The following is a 15,000-nucleotide window of genomic DNA, read 5'->3' as shown; positions in this document are numbered from 1 at the left end:
TTTCCATGGAGAATGTAGTAGCTCAGGAAGCAATTTAAACAAGTTATCCTTATCATGATAGTGACCTTAATCTCCTCAATCTCAAAATGACAACTGTAATCCCTTCAGTTACATGGAAAATCTCAGTACCAAATCACCTGGTAGGTTTTAAGCCTCTGATACTCTACTGAAATTTTTGCTTTACAAGAGACTAACATTATCCATCATATAATGAAAACAATCTACTATATATATATCTCCAGTATAGAGCTTTGTTCTATTCACATATATGAGTGACAAACAAAGTGCTTACAGAGATTAAAGCAACATTATGTCATTATATCAACCTGGCCTTTAAGCCACTGCTCCTGGGAACAGGTCATGTCCACTGTAGTTTTGTTTAATAAACATGTATATACATGATGGCTCTACAGGTGCTTTGCCACCAAGGATTTAATTTGTTAGCCTACATAACTTTTCCATATTTCTCTATCTCTTGAACCCCCAGGAAAAATAATTTTCTTAATGCCATTTATAATGAAACTTTTCATTACTACTGACATGATTATCATATTGTTATCACCAGTACAAATAGCAATAGAAGTAGAAAATAATACTTCTGAAAATCAAGGAAAACGGTAAACAGGTAAGATAGGTAGGACTAATAAATGATTCCTTGGTGACTAAGCACTTGTGGAGCCTTCTATCAATAAACTAAAATCACAGTAGACATGGCATTTATGCACATGCCATCCCTGGCAGCAGTGGTTTAACAAGATTATCAAATCTTATATTGTGCCTTTGTAGAGATAAAAATTAATCCTTCCTGGAGCTGATAACAATTTTTTTCTAATCCCTAATAAATGGTTAAAAAGGTATTTTTTCTCACTTGGTTTTAAAAAATTGACAAAATTGCTGTTTATATCAATCAGCCATGTATGCAGTATTTTTCAGCCTTTTCCAGCATACATCATGAAAACCTGTATCTAACCATTGCAAAAATGTCTAAACCTGCATACACGCAGAATGAGTAGGTCAAGCTAATACCTCGTAACTTTATCAAATGTATTTAAACAGAAAAGTTTGGCATTTTAAGCAAACCACATCTCATAGTTAAAAAAACTAAATATGCTATAAGAAGTAAAATAGTTTTCCCTTCCACCATAAAAAAATCAAATATAATTTTTTTCCCACAGACACTAGTAATTATCTAAAATTCACTAAAAATTGCTCTACTGTATTACGTTTCGAAAAATGTCAATTACACCCTTGTGCCCTTTCACTGTTATTGCAAAATAAAATGGTAAAATATTTAGAAGACACCAATGCACTTCCCACTGGCCTATGCACTAGCACAACAGCCTCCAAAAACTACTGTATTCAATCTGACAAAGCTGCACTTTATTTGTATTCATTGAAGAATAAGGAACCAGTCTAAGCTCTATCTTACCAGAATATATGAGGTTGAGGTTTGTTCGTCTTTGTTGGAGCAGAGTGGTGGTCACTTGACAGTGTGTCACTATCACAATGAAACCATGATTATAAGCTTTCCATCATTTATCAAGTAAATCTGGATACACTAGGAATAATATTACATGAAAAAGTCCCACTCTGACAGTCACTGTGGGTGTCTTTTAACCATTCACCATATCACCTTGTGCCAGTTTTTACAATTTGTTTACTAAAACCAGAAATGGTTCATGCTTAAAAGGATAATATGCTTGCAAATGGCACCACTTTCACACATGGAATGCACACCAATCAGCACAAAACCACCCAGAAAAAATCTACCTCAGGATTTTTCTGAAGTCCTCAAACAAAGGAATTCCTCATAATTAATCAGATAAGAAATACCCGTTCCAAACCCCAACCAAAGCCACCCAGCAGCTATTGTGTCAAGAACAGCCAAGCCTCCAAGACCCCAAAGAGAGTCATCTAACCCAGCCCAAGTCCTACCCTCACCACACCAAAACCCAAAGTCCTCCCTTCTGAATCCCCTCCCTGCCACCTACCACAGAAGGGTCACCTTGTCACCCTAAAGACTAGCGACGGTGGCTCGAAATAGATCTGAAATATACGCCACGATCGAGGTAATAGAGCTTCACTTCAGACTCAATCAACTTAATTGAAATTCAAGTTGGCGAAACGCTTCCCAGCCATGACAGGGGAGGAGAGGCAGATGGTGACGCCTCGCCAGATGGTTACCACTCGCAGGTGGTGCCCGGTGCAAGCTCACGTGCAGGGATGGGCCAAGAGTGTCAATTATCTTGGCAAAAGAGGGTTGCAAGTGCCAATCTTGGGTCAATCCCCTTTGTCACAACACGTCACAAATGCAATCAGTTATCCTCTGATATCCTCCCTTTCCGGACGTCCAAGTTGCTCTTCGCTCAGCTCAAGCGTGCACTCCTGACTTCAGAACCACGCCCTTCGGGGTACTTACCTGCTTGGACTCTTTTTCTGGTCCATACCTTGCTGTGAGGACAGCAGATACCAGACCAGCCCTCCAGTGCCTCCGCCGCCACCACACAACAGACACGTTCCAATAACACTCTGCCTGGACTCGCGAACCAACATCCAGGAGCCCCTTCTCCAAAAGCGTTTCTCCTGAATTAACAGAATATTTTTCCCAGTGCAGATGAGCCCGCCTCTTTTTCCGCGCTATTTTGGAAAATATAGTAAGATTATAGATTATGGTAATTAATTTTTCTAAAGAATAAAAAGTTGAGATCGAAATACGCTACCAGGTCACGTGACCCTCATAAGTCAGGATGTAAACAATGGAGGAGGAAGGAGACGCCGTGCTGGCCAAAGTCAACAAAATCTCTACTATCTTCTCTTCCTTGACAGATACGGTGACTAGATCGCCAGGGTACGGTCTTTTATGTGTTCCGATGAGAAATTACGTGAAACCGGTTTATATCCTCCAATTTCTCTACCATGACAGACACTTATTTGGCGTGCTCGGTTTATAATCTTGATCATCTAATCTTGCTGTAAACAAGATCAACTTGATGTGATTCTAAATACAAGGAATTAAGTGAACCTGGTTTATGCAACATGGTCTTCGAATATACTGTAGGGGGAGAAATGATATGCATATGTTAATTTATGTGTAACATTTTGACAAGGCAAAGGTGTTCATAGTCATGTGTTTATGACGATTATGAACCCAACACTCGAGCGTTATATAAATGATTATGTTCTGACAGACAAAGTTTTGAAAAAAAAAGTCAGAAGAAAACCATCAAACAACTTGATGGCATGTGAGACACTGAGAATGATTACAGTGATCATAGGAATTTTTAGTCATTACAGGTAATTCTCAACAAATCAAGCCTGTATATGCATACATTTCATGGTGTGTTGGAACACCTAGTCTTGGCATCCAGACAACTTGTCTGGGTAGTTTTATAGAAAATGTCTGCCAAACAGATTGCAACATTTTCGGTATTATTGGATTCCTCTCACCGTCTACAATGCAAATATATAGATTTTATTGTGCGGAAGCCCCCCCCCCCCCAACTCCACATTCTTAGCTGCGATAGCAGGGGAAGGCATGAAAGGTACCAGGGAAATTGTAAAATGTAAGTCATCTAATCAGGATGAGTCACTATATTGTCTAGTGCAGGGGGCACAGCCCCCTGCAATCCCCACATGGGGGGATTTCTACCCCTCTGCCCCCACCTAAGAAACAAAGAATCCTTCATGTATTCATGGCAGGCACAAGCATACGGCTGCCATGCGGGAGTGGGTGTTGCCAAGTCGTGTTCGACTCTCTCTCCTGTCGTGAATATTTGGAGGATTCTTTGTTTTTCTACATTATTGATGATAACATTAATTTAGGGCCATGAAATTACCCATCAGTATCTTGTGGTTGCTTGCAACTGTCATTGTTTACATACAAATGCTATTGTGACATCATTTCATCCTGCTTGCCCAGCTTCACAGGAAGACGAGATGGACAACTTATCCAGGAAGAGAAACTAAAGGTTCAGAACAGTCAAAACATCTTGTTCAACTTGTCTGGGCGAGCAGGATGAGGAGTTCTGAATACAGTATCAGTTTATAAGGTTGAATTATAGCATAAGGAATAATTTTGAAGATAATCATTCCTCTATAGACAACACCACATCAAATGACTCAGACTCATTAAAAAGTCGTATTGTGTCAGTTCAGAGTTGTTTATTTTTTACTTTAAATTTTGCGCATATATTGTGAGTGTGTATATGCTGTATTAGAAAAACAAAGTCAGTGCTGTATCGGATTTCTCACAGTTAGGCATACATCACAGATGCTTATGGGCATATCAGTGTTATTTCCAGGTAATAAGTAGAAACGTAACCCAACCTAATTGAGTAGTATCATTTCGTGTCAAGAACACCTCCACCTTGTTTGTTTCCCCATACATGAATAGAATACCAATTGGGGGCTTTTCTGCTCTACTCATTGTCACGTCAAAGAATAACATTTTACATATATTTATATTTCAATTTCATGTTAAGAAACTACCAAACTATTTGTAATTAATGAAAACATTAATCACTAACTGCAGTTTTGATGAAATTTATTTTGAATGTTTGCACTGTACTGTGCTGGCTAGAGTGTATCCCTTTGTTTCCGCTTTAGATAACAAGAGAAAAAGATGTTTCCAGGATTGCTACTAAAAAGATCTTAATATAAAGTGAAGCTTTGTTAATTTTCTGTAAGAGATCTATAACATATAATCCATAGAATTTGGTATAAATTCTTTACAAGGTCTGATGTTCGTTAGGAGTTGTTTAGGTGGTGCTAAGCAACGGTAGCAATGATAAGGTAAGGAGGGCATTGGTTTCCCAGGGAAATAGCCCGGTCAAATATGCAGTATTTGTGCCCGTAGTCATTTTCATGTGGCTCTCATCCCTAACACTTCACTTAGCAAAATAGATCCTGGGAAGGTCTGAGTTACTTGCCATATGGATATTGTAACAGTCATGTCCCCTTACCTGCACATGTCACACATTTTCCAGACCCTACAGCCACATCTTGTTTACTCAACAGCAGGTGCATATCATGACACTGTCAATTCATAATTGATTGACAGCATAAAATCTCATGACTCACCCATTGGACTCATAGTCATGGCTTGAAGGGACTCATTTCCATTTGGCATGTACTTCTATACCACACACATCAACCCTGTTCCGAGTTGTGTGTGCTTAACAAATGTTCACTTGTTTTACTTTTCAATGAGTGCAGGAGTTACAGATTGTCAAAAGTAGGCTTAAAATTGTATTTTAGCCAGAATCACAGAGGGTGAAGATGTTATACGGTTCCCTTGCTTCTATATTTGGTCCCTCAAGCAGATGTGGTCCATTATTTACGTGAAACACCCATTTACCATTCAGTTATCATGACCTCTGATGCAGTGGTTCTGTGAGACAAATATTTCTTGATCAGTAAACATTAATAGGAGTTCAGTGATAACAAATTTGCTGCCTTTCAAGGTGCAGATCTATTTTTTTAATTGTCTAGGTTGGTTCAGATTTTTTTAAAGAGGCTTTCCCACACTCATTTATGACATCTATGTTACAAATTGAAGTTTTAAGTTTTTTTTTATACTAGATACCATACTAGTGGCAGTATCAAGCCATCTGTCAGCACTCTAGCCAAGGACTAACAAATATCCAATACCATTTGATAATAAAATTGCCCAGAGCTATATGATTCATAAGGACAAAATTACTGCAAGAAAGAGTCACTGCTTGTAGATTTCAAAATCTAAAAGCATGTACATAGAACAAAATGTGCAATAGATAGTGATTCATGGTTGGCATGTTGAAATTTGATAAGCCCTGTAATTGCTATTTATATAAACTATTATTTAAGTTTTTTATTCAGCAAAAGTATCGTGGAAGAAAACTGATTTAAAATTCACTAATCTTTTGATTCACTGATCTTTTACCTTTCGCTGTATAGCTGACCAATTCTGAAAAAATAGTGTTGAAACTTCTTCCCCTCCCCTTATCATGTATTATTTATGAATGTTACAATATTTTCCATGTTCTTTTGATAATTGTCTGTTATCTGATGCAGTAACATCTCTTGCTGCACTTAATTTGGGGTCAAATTTCTCTTCCTTCATAATTATAATGGTCATTTCTGATCCAGATCTACTTGAAAATACAGAGATTTATAACAGATAGTCAACAGTCTTAAGTCCAACCTGATAATGGTTTAGAGTCAGGCATTCAAATCATATACTTTATTATTAGTAAGCGACCCAGGGTTTGTCCTATCGTTTAGATACCACTTTATACTTGTTTTGCACTATTAGGTAGCCCAGAGTTTCTGGATTTATAACTACTGTGTTATATGCTATTTTCTTGATTTTACTCTCCAATTTCTCATATATTTTTCTGTTGATATAGGATGAACTTCAAACAAATCTGCATATTACTAGTAGAATGTTCATACATTAAAACTGTACTTGTTCATTTACATACACAGTGCACTTCCATACCAATTGTATAATGATAATTTATTTAATCTTATATTTCAGACTAATTGATATTGAAAAATTGAACAAGCAGAATGCCCAAGCAGTCAAAACACAACCACAGAACCCCGAGGAATTTTATAATCGAGTCAGTTCCTTCAGACCAGGATTATGGACTGTGCAAGAGCTGACCCCTCTGGAGTGTGCAAGATGGGGCTGGCGTATCCAGGAGAAGGATATTCTCCAGTGCGTCACCTGCCGTGAGGTTGTTTGTGCAATTCTACCTGATGTACGGGATTTCAAAGCTTGTGAGTGTGGAAGATTTGTTTGTTTTACAGTTTCCACTTTTGTTTGTTTGTGACTGGTATTCTAGTGAGTTAGAGAGTAGATTTATTGCTTTTATTATATTTTTTTGCACAAGGTAATGCTTGTCCAGGGGTAGGCTTAGGGCTGACTGCTGTTTATAATGTATAATAGGAAACTATGAAATACAAGAGGTAGTGTGTTTATAACTAGGTGATATCCAATAATTACCCAAAATCAATGAAAAATTACAGTATCAAGTTCTGATAATTTTCTACAACCATTAAGTAGGTACATTATACATAAGGAAAGATAAAAAATGATGAAGCAATAAACAGTACAATCTCAAAGTATGAAATTGCTTTACAGATGAAAAGTACCTTAGTCTGTTGAAGAGCAGGATATTGGAAGCCCACAAAGATGCCTGTGGTTGGAAACATAATCCAAGTCCTGAGGAGTTTGTCCAGCCACCTTATATTGGCTCTATTGAAGACATGCGCAATCTCACAAATTCTGCTCGGACACTTGCTGCCCTAAATTCAGCTCTACCATACCTTGATGTTGAAGCTTTATCAAAAAGTCTTGTAAGTACCTAAAGTGATGAAATGTTAGCTTGTACTGAAGTTTTATCTGCATCTTCTCATGATGTAAGACACTAGTTTTTAGTAATCAAAGTATTGGATATTTACAAAACTTCATACAGATAAATCTATGTTTAGCCTAAAAGTAATCTTTATATTGAATACTTATACACTATATTTATATATAAAAAATAAGTGTAGTGCTTATTGTAATCAACATTTCAGGGAGCAGATAAAGACCTTATTGTGGGATTGTTCCAAAATGATAGCACTGATTATGAAGTCCAGGCTTCCTCTGTGCTATTGGTATTGAGTGGATGGATTCGTGGTGAAGGAGCATATTTAAGGTTTGTGGAAAGGCATTCTTTGAGCAGAACTGAGCAGCAGTGATATAGTTCTGCTGACTCAAAACATAATTTCAAAATGTAGAAATATCTCTAGGTCTAGAATTGATTACTTTATCTATTTCTGCCCGTTATTGTGGTAGTAATTAATACATTTCATAAAATGTAAGTGACCCTACATGTTAGTAACAAATCTTTAATTTTGTGTTCAAAAAAGTAATTTCATAGTTATCATCACTCAGCTTGCTTTTAGGCAAGGTACAATTAAGAGTTTCTTGCAATATATTAACAGGTGCAAAGTCTGCAGAAGATCAGTGGGACTCTGGAGTTTCATAACCAGAGCTGATGAATTAGAAAGCACTCGTGCCATCTCTCCAGCTCCTACACCATCAGGGAAGAGAAAAAGACATGAAGAGCAGGTTGAGGAGACTGCAGAAGATGAAGAGATGGATCAGGATAAGGTTGAGGGATCCAGTCCTGCAGGTAGTAGGATATGTCCACCGCGGAAATGCAAACTCCTGAAGACCGATAACAAAGGCAGTGACAGTCGGGAGAAAATCATTGAAGAAAACAAAACAACAGGTGAAGAAGGTGAAAGAAAAGGGGAAGAAAATGTGCAAAAGGAGCAGGAAAAAGAGATGGGAGAAGATGGTGAGAAGGAGAAGGATAATGGGCAAAAAGAAAAGACCATAGCTAAGGAAGCAGAAGGGGATAAAACAAATGAAGGTGAAGTGCAAGAAAAGATGGAAGAAGAAAGTCCACCGACTGAAAATAACAAAAAGGACAACTCAAGTAAAGAGATAGAATCAGAAGAGAGGAAGAAAATGGAGGAAGGAGATGAAAAGGAAAAAGACCAACCTCAAGAGGAGGCAGGAGCAAGAAACAGTTCAAAGGAAAATGAAGATCAGGAGAAGGAACAGAAAGAAAAAAGAAATGATTCAGAAAATGGCAAAAGTGAAGCCTTAGCTGGAAATAAGACCGAGAAAGATGACATGGAAGACGAGTCAGTAAAAAAGAAAGAAAATGAGATCGAAAGGAGTGGGGAAATAGAAGCTGAAAATAAGAAAGATGATGAAAAATCTGTAAATCCTGATTCTAAACCAGAAGGAAAAGGGCAGACAACAAACAATTCTGATGCATCAGAAGACTGCAGAAAAGATTCCTCTAAAGATCTGGACACAAAAACTAGTCAGACTGAAAAAGACAAGCAGAGTAGTGGTGAGACTGCAAGCCAGGAGAAGGAAGAAGAGAATCCTAAAGAAATTAATCCAACTGGAGATAAGGAACAGGGTAGCAAGGAGACAAGTAGGGTACAAGATAGCTGCACCAGCCAAAAAAATACAGCTCTTCCAAGTCCACTGATAATTGGTTCTTCTCCCTCTACACAAATTAGAAAGGTATTTTTTTTCATATTTATATATATATTTTTTGTTTTGTTTTATTGATTGCTTCATTCATTTTATAGATTTCCTAGAGCAACCTCAAAGTCGTCAAGGAAGATATCTACCTGGATAATATGAAAAAGAAAGATAATGGTCCTTTAACTGTATGTGCAAGAACTGGAAAGTTATTTTTCTTAAATGCATTGCAGATTGGGGAAAAGCAGTACTTCCATCCCTTAGAAGAGCATCGCCACTGGTGTACCTGGACGATGAAGATCCTTCTTGAAGAGATTGATGAGGAAATGTCTCTTGAGAAAAGGGGTTATCAGATGGTGACTGAGCAAGCAAGGGATATTTTAGATTTCGCAAGCAGAAAAGATCTCTGTTCATCAGAAAAATATGTGAGTTGGCTTGTATTTGATATGTGGGTGATAATTCCAAGGCTAAAATATTGATTTGTCAATTTTTTTTCTAATTATAACCATATATTTTAATAAAAGGTTTCATTTTCTTGCAGATAAGAAATGTAGAAGGATTGCGTTCCATTCGTACAATGCTAAATGGACTGGCTTCAGTTGACGCCTGGCTGAGTGAAGATATTGCAGAGAAATAAGTGAACAATTGTGGCCAAGATTCTTTTTTATATTTTTCTAAATTATATCGTAATTTCTCTTTTGTGCATTTTTATTCATAATTTCTCTTTTGAGCATTTTTATACAAATATACGTCTATTTTCATACTGGTTCTTTTTTTACGATTTTTTCCCTTTTATTTGCTAGATCACTTTTTTTCAAATGAAAGCAAATTTTATCTGGGAAGGAATATAGAATGTATAGATCTGTTATACACTATGTCTGTCAAAGGTGTGAGAGCAATTTTGCAATAATATCTAATTCACAAAGAACTGCCAAATCATTGTCTTTCCTATAGAAAAAAATAAATGCATTGTAGATTTTTCATTATCTACAAAAACATGGATTTATTTTGTTAAATTTTTTTTTGTGTGTGTGTTTTATATTCTTGGCTATTAAAAGTAAAATTTGATCTCTATTCACATTGTTGTTTCATTTCATTGTGATCCCAACCCCAGAGGAAAGGAAATATATATATTTACTATTTTTTATATGTATCTGTCTTCTTGAAATAGAGGGTGATGGATTTTGGAGTGGATATTTGCCGTTATATTGGAATCATTTTTTTCATCTTTTGTGCTGGCTTTTGTCCTCCTTTTTCACCTGTTTCATTTCTCCTCACTCCGTTTTCACATTCTAGAAAGGTATAGAGAAAGAAAGTTATTGGTAATTTATATCCTAATGTCTTTTTTTCTTTTTTGTTATAACATTTTCTTTATAATGCTTCCCTTGTTTGAACATGAAGTGAGAAAGAGAGAGAGAAGAAAGTGAGAGAAAGAGTTGAGGAGAGTGAAGAAAGGAGGAGAATGTGTCCATTTGTTTGAGAACTTATGTGTCCTGTTTTATTCTCAGTCAGATAATAATACAAGGCACTATCTCCTTACAATCCTATCTACCCGACTCTTATGCATTAAGAAAATGATTTATAGTACGCTCTATACACATCTGGATTAAATCGTACCATAATTATGAAAAATACTGCCATAAGTATCAATAATTTGGTCCCTAATAATTTTTATGATGTGATCAGTTCCACACTAGCAATCAAATGTTTGTGCAAGAGCTAAGTAATGTGGGATTTTTGTGTGTGTGTGTGTGTGTGTGTGTGTGTGTGTGTGTGTGTGTGTGTGTGTGTGTGTGTGTGTGTGTGTGTGTGTGTGTGTGTGTGTGTGTGTGCCTGTGTGTGCCTGTGTGTGTGCCTGCCTGCATGGGTATGGGTGAGTGTGTGTGTGTGTGTGTGTGTGTGTGTGTGTGTGTGTGTGTGTGTGTGTGTGTGTGTGTGTGTGTGTGTGTGTGTGTGTGTGTGTGTGTGTGTGTGCCTGCCTGCCTGCCTGCCTGCATGGGTATGGGTGAGGGTGTGTGTGTGTGTGTGTGTGTGTGTGTGTGTGTGTGTGTGTGTGTGTGTATGTATGTATGTGCCTGCCTGTCTATATGTGTGTGTGTGTGTGTGTGTGTGTGTGTGTGTGTGTGTGTGTGTGTGTGTGTGTGTGTGTGTATGTATGTGCCTGCCTGTCTATATGTGTGTGTGAGGTTGTGTGTGTGTGTGTGTGTGTGTGTGTGTGTGTGTGTGTGTGTGTGTGTGTGTGTGTATGTGTATGTATGTGCCTGCCTGTCTATATGTGTGTGTATGCGTGGTGTGTGTGTGTGTGTGGGTGTGGGTGTGGGTGTGGGTGTGGGTGTGTCTGCCTGTTTGCCTATATGTGTGTTTGTATATGTATATTTGTTTGTTTGCTTATATTCCTGCCTGCGTGTGTTGTGTGTGTGTGTGTGTATGTTTGCGTGCGTGTGTATGTTTGCGTGCGTGTGTATGTTTGCGTGCGTGCGTAAGCGCGTGTGTGTGTTTGTTTTCGTGTGTGTGTATGTTTGTGTTTGCCTGCCCGCCTGCCTGCGTGTGTTGTATGTGTGTGTGTGTGCATACCTGCCCCCCTGCATGGGTGTGTTTGTGTGTGTGTGTTCATCCCTGCTTGTCTGTGTGCGTGTGAGAGAGAGAGAGTGTGTGTGCGTACATGCCTGACTGCCTGCCTACATGTGTGTGTGTGTGTGTGTGTGTGTGTGTGTGTGTGTGTGTGTGTGTGTGTGTGTGTGTGTGTGTGTGTGTGTGTGTGTGTGTGTGTGTGTGTGTGTGTGTGTGTGTGTGTGTGTGCGCGCGCGCGCATATGGTGTGTGCATGTATGTATACGTGTAACGTGTGTGTGAGTGCACGTGCATGCATGAATGTATAAGATCCCAATCAAAGTCGAAATAAATATTACGACTTTGATCCGCTGTGCATTTTTGCAAATGTGTGAATGATATCGACGGCCTTGAGAAGCAGCTGGTGACCGGTGCAGTTGAGGTTAGATTGCACGTGGCGGTGGTTAGTGAAGTGCGATAAGGATGTATATTGGAAGAAGGATGCAATTGATGTTGATAGGGTTGAAGAACAGTTTCGGTACTTAAAATTGACATAGGTGAAGATGGTGTTATGCGACACCATCTTTTAAGCTAGGATCACTCTTACATCATCATTTAGCTTTGAGGAACACCTTTAACACTTGTATCCGCACCGTTTATTATGCAGTACGCTATTTACATGTGCAAGGGTTAATGATAAAATATTAAATTTCCTATTTTATCATTTGTCATGAATCTTATTAACTAAAGAAGTGAGCAATGTATCCAAAACGGATTTATATCCACATTCTTCATTTTCCTAAGCAAATTTCAAAGATTTTTGTACTAGTATTAATTAGTTTAAACAAAATCTGACGTTATGCTAGTCACTCTTATGTAGTAACACTGTCTAAGGCAGCCCCACGGTCTCACCATAGTTGTTTCACCTTCATACTGTAATGAATCGGGGATAATTTTTTAAACCTTTTGAAACTGCGTTCTATATACGGTGGCGATTTCCCTCTTAGATACCTGCGTTTGGTACTATACAGGCCTATGTAAGCTTCACAACTATTCTTTTTTTTTAATATGCGAAGCTTGTAGGGTACGCTCAAGCTGAGAATCTTTATCAAGAAAAAAAAATTGCTCCATAATGATGAAATAATACAAAGCCCAAGGGTAAAACATCAAAGCAAACCTATGTACAATATAAAATACATTTTTTTTATTCCTGTAGCTGAATAATCTGCAAACATGTTATGAAAGGCAAAAAAACAGACACAAATAACGCGTCTATATAATCTCCGTTATGAATTTAAAGAAAAGTAACGAAGAGCAACAATTTTACATTATGATAAATACTTTAATGTCAAAATGCAGGTAGCGCCGGCGGGAAGGTCATTCCACCCGAATTGTCAAGGAGCTAGTGGCTTTCGTACCTGCCTGACACCCTCCTCTACTTCGTCTTCATCCTCTCACTGAAGTGTAAATCAATAAAGAAGACTTGTAAGGGATAAAGCAAAAAGAAAGAAAGAAAGAAAAAGATGAAGCACTACTAAAAGCGATGAAATGATCGGCTACTAGAACGATAACACAACTGCTTTCCGACCTTCCACTCCCTATATTTCTATGCTAAATATTATCTTTAACAAATCACAAGCTGAAATGGCCAGTTTTCTGAAACGGAAATAAAATTATGAAAAAAAACCGTAATCATAAGAACATCATGAAAGTAAGGAAATGATCATAATATTTTTAAAAAAATGTCACAGCAGCTTCAAGTAGCACTTGAATTTGTAGCAATTTGGAGCCGCGAGAAAACGAGTGAGGAAAATCGGTGTTGAAGTCAAGCACCTTTACGGTTAGCCTATCCCTAGCGGCCAACCCAACCGAGGCGGCCAGGCTCAGCAAGAAGGCACGCTTTAATTAGCCGCATAGCAGGTATCAGCAAGCTAGCAAGTGGCAACCAACAGGCGAGCATAAGCTAGCTGTTAAGATGCAAGCACCATTCATGTAGCAAGCACTACCAGAGTAGCAAGCAATGTTAGAACAGGAATAAGCAAGATGGCAAGCTGTAAGGAGCAAAAAAACAGGTAAACATAAATAAGGTTGCAAGTTGCAGGAGTCGAGCAAGCAGCAACAAACAGGCGCGCATAAGTAAGGTAGCAAGCATCAAGAAGCTGCGAAACTGCAACAGGACAGCGAGAAAAAATACAAAGCCAAGAATATGATAGAGATGATGTATATATACATATGTATGTATATATATGATTAAATTGATATGATTAAATATATATGGTATATATAAATACATATATCATACACACACAAGAATATATCATACATATATATTTATATATATACACATATATTCATGTTCACTTCTTTGTTCATTTATTTATTTATTCATCTTTTCATTTATATACACGCGTACGAAAAAGGGCGGATTAGCGTTTTTTCCTATTTGGGGCCCGTTTGAGGGGATTCCAAATAGGGGAAAATCTTGAAGCTGAAATAATCACTTTCAGAAGTTTTGTGATTTTACAATGAAATAAAAGACAAATAACTGCATAGTACTTGGACAGAAAGATTTTCTAGTTAACGCAGAATAATTATTTATAAAAAATGCATGTTACTTCAGTGCTAAACAAAGAAGTGTACGTTATTTTTGTTTGATTTTATTTAAGCGTGATTTTTTTGTATGTGTATGTTAGCATATGTATTTCTTTCAGTTCAAATGAGCTAATAGATATACTGTCATTTATTTATTTATATATTACACAGGACCCCCCTGGGAACCTACCTCATGGGCCCCTAATGCCTAGCTACATCTCGGCTTGTCTCTCTATCAGTCTATCTGGCTGTCTGTCTTCCTTTTTCTTTCTTTCTTTCTTTCTCTCTCTCTCTCTCTCTCTCTCTCTCTCTCTCTCTCTCTCTATATATATATATATATATATATATATATATATATATATATATACATATATATCTGTGTGTGTGTGTGTGTATACATGTGTATTCCATCATATATATACACATATAAACACATATATCAATTATTACCATTATTATTCCACAGCCAAACATTCATTCTACTGTTGGACATAAGCTTCTCTCAAATTTTCTATTGAGAGCTTGCTTGGCAGTGCTACTCTTGCCTGACTGGATGCCCTTCCTAATCAGTCATTGGAGACCACGGAGGCGACTGTATCCACTACAGATAGACAGTGATAGATAGAGATAAGTCAATGGATATAAAGATAGATAGGTAGAGATAAATCAATGGATATAAAGAAAGATAGTTGAATAGATAAGTAGATGGAGATGGATAGATAGTCATGAGTAACTATGTATATAGATACGTGTATTTGCACATATCTCTACCCATATCAATTCAAAGAAATGGATAAATAGATCAATAATCTAAAATAG

The 15,000-nt window shown here is 37.5% G+C and overlaps 2 protein-coding genes across 7 annotated transcripts in view; one reads left to right on the top strand and one right to left on the bottom strand.

The window, feature by feature from the left end:
* RYBP (ring and YY1 binding protein) overlaps nucleotides 1-2,544 on the bottom strand; it is a 33,093-nt gene extending 30,549 nt beyond the window's left edge. For 2 of the 5 annotated variants that reach the window (XM_070118267.1, XM_027373128.2), the window contains exon 1: nucleotides 2,420-2,511. Coding sequence is in view for 2 of the 5 variants with exons in the window: in XM_027373125.2 (XP_027228926.1) it covers nucleotides 2,420-2,445 (26 nt within the window). In the remaining 3 variants the exon portion in view is untranslated. Of the gene's footprint in view, nucleotides 1-2,419 lie in introns of all 5 variants that reach the window. The other 3 variants (XM_027373126.2, XM_027373125.2, XM_027373130.2) reach the window with 3 other exon arrangements.
* Nucleotides 2,545-2,704: 160 nt separating this feature from the next.
* On the top strand, nucleotides 2,705-10,118 carry LOC113826653 (17S U2 SnRNP complex component HTATSF1). Of its 2 annotated transcripts, none has more exons than XM_027379547.2 (7): nucleotides 2,705-2,848; nucleotides 6,518-6,762; nucleotides 7,127-7,341; nucleotides 7,564-7,685; nucleotides 7,975-9,079; nucleotides 9,274-9,465; nucleotides 9,582-10,118. In XM_027379547.2, exons 1-7 carry the CDS (start codon nucleotides 2,757-2,759, stop codon nucleotides 9,675-9,677), a joined length of 2,067 nt encoding a protein of 688 aa, XP_027235348.2. In that variant the 5' UTR covers nucleotides 2,705-2,756; the 3' UTR covers nucleotides 9,678-10,118. The 2 variants fall into 2 exon arrangements, with proteins under 2 accessions (XP_027235348.2, XP_069974367.1); XM_070118266.1 differs by lacking the exon at nucleotides 2,705-2,848 and adding an exon at nucleotides 3,041-3,294.
* Nucleotides 10,119-15,000: the final 4,882 nt, after the last annotated feature.

Source organism: Penaeus vannamei, chromosome 41, assembly GCF_042767895.1.
Source record: "Penaeus vannamei isolate JL-2024 chromosome 41, ASM4276789v1, whole genome shotgun sequence".
NCBI classification, from domain to species: Eukaryota; Metazoa; Arthropoda; class Malacostraca; order Decapoda; family Penaeidae; genus Penaeus; species Penaeus vannamei.
Note: the sequence above shows the minus strand (reverse complement) of the source record. Positions and strands in the feature narration are given on the sequence as shown.

Coding starts and splice junctions, on each gene's coding strand:
- LOC113826653 (XM_070118266.1), top strand. CDS start 3,134: ATGACGATTATGAACCCAACACTCGAGCGTTATATAAATGATTATGTT. Junction 6,763..7,126: donor TGTACGGGATTTCAAAGCTT/GTGAGTGTGGAA, acceptor ATTGCTTTACAG/ATGAAAAGTACCTTAGTCTG. Junction 9,080..9,273: donor CCTCTACACAAATTAGAAAG/GTATTTTTTTTC, acceptor AATGCATTGCAG/ATTGGGGAAAAGCAGTACTT.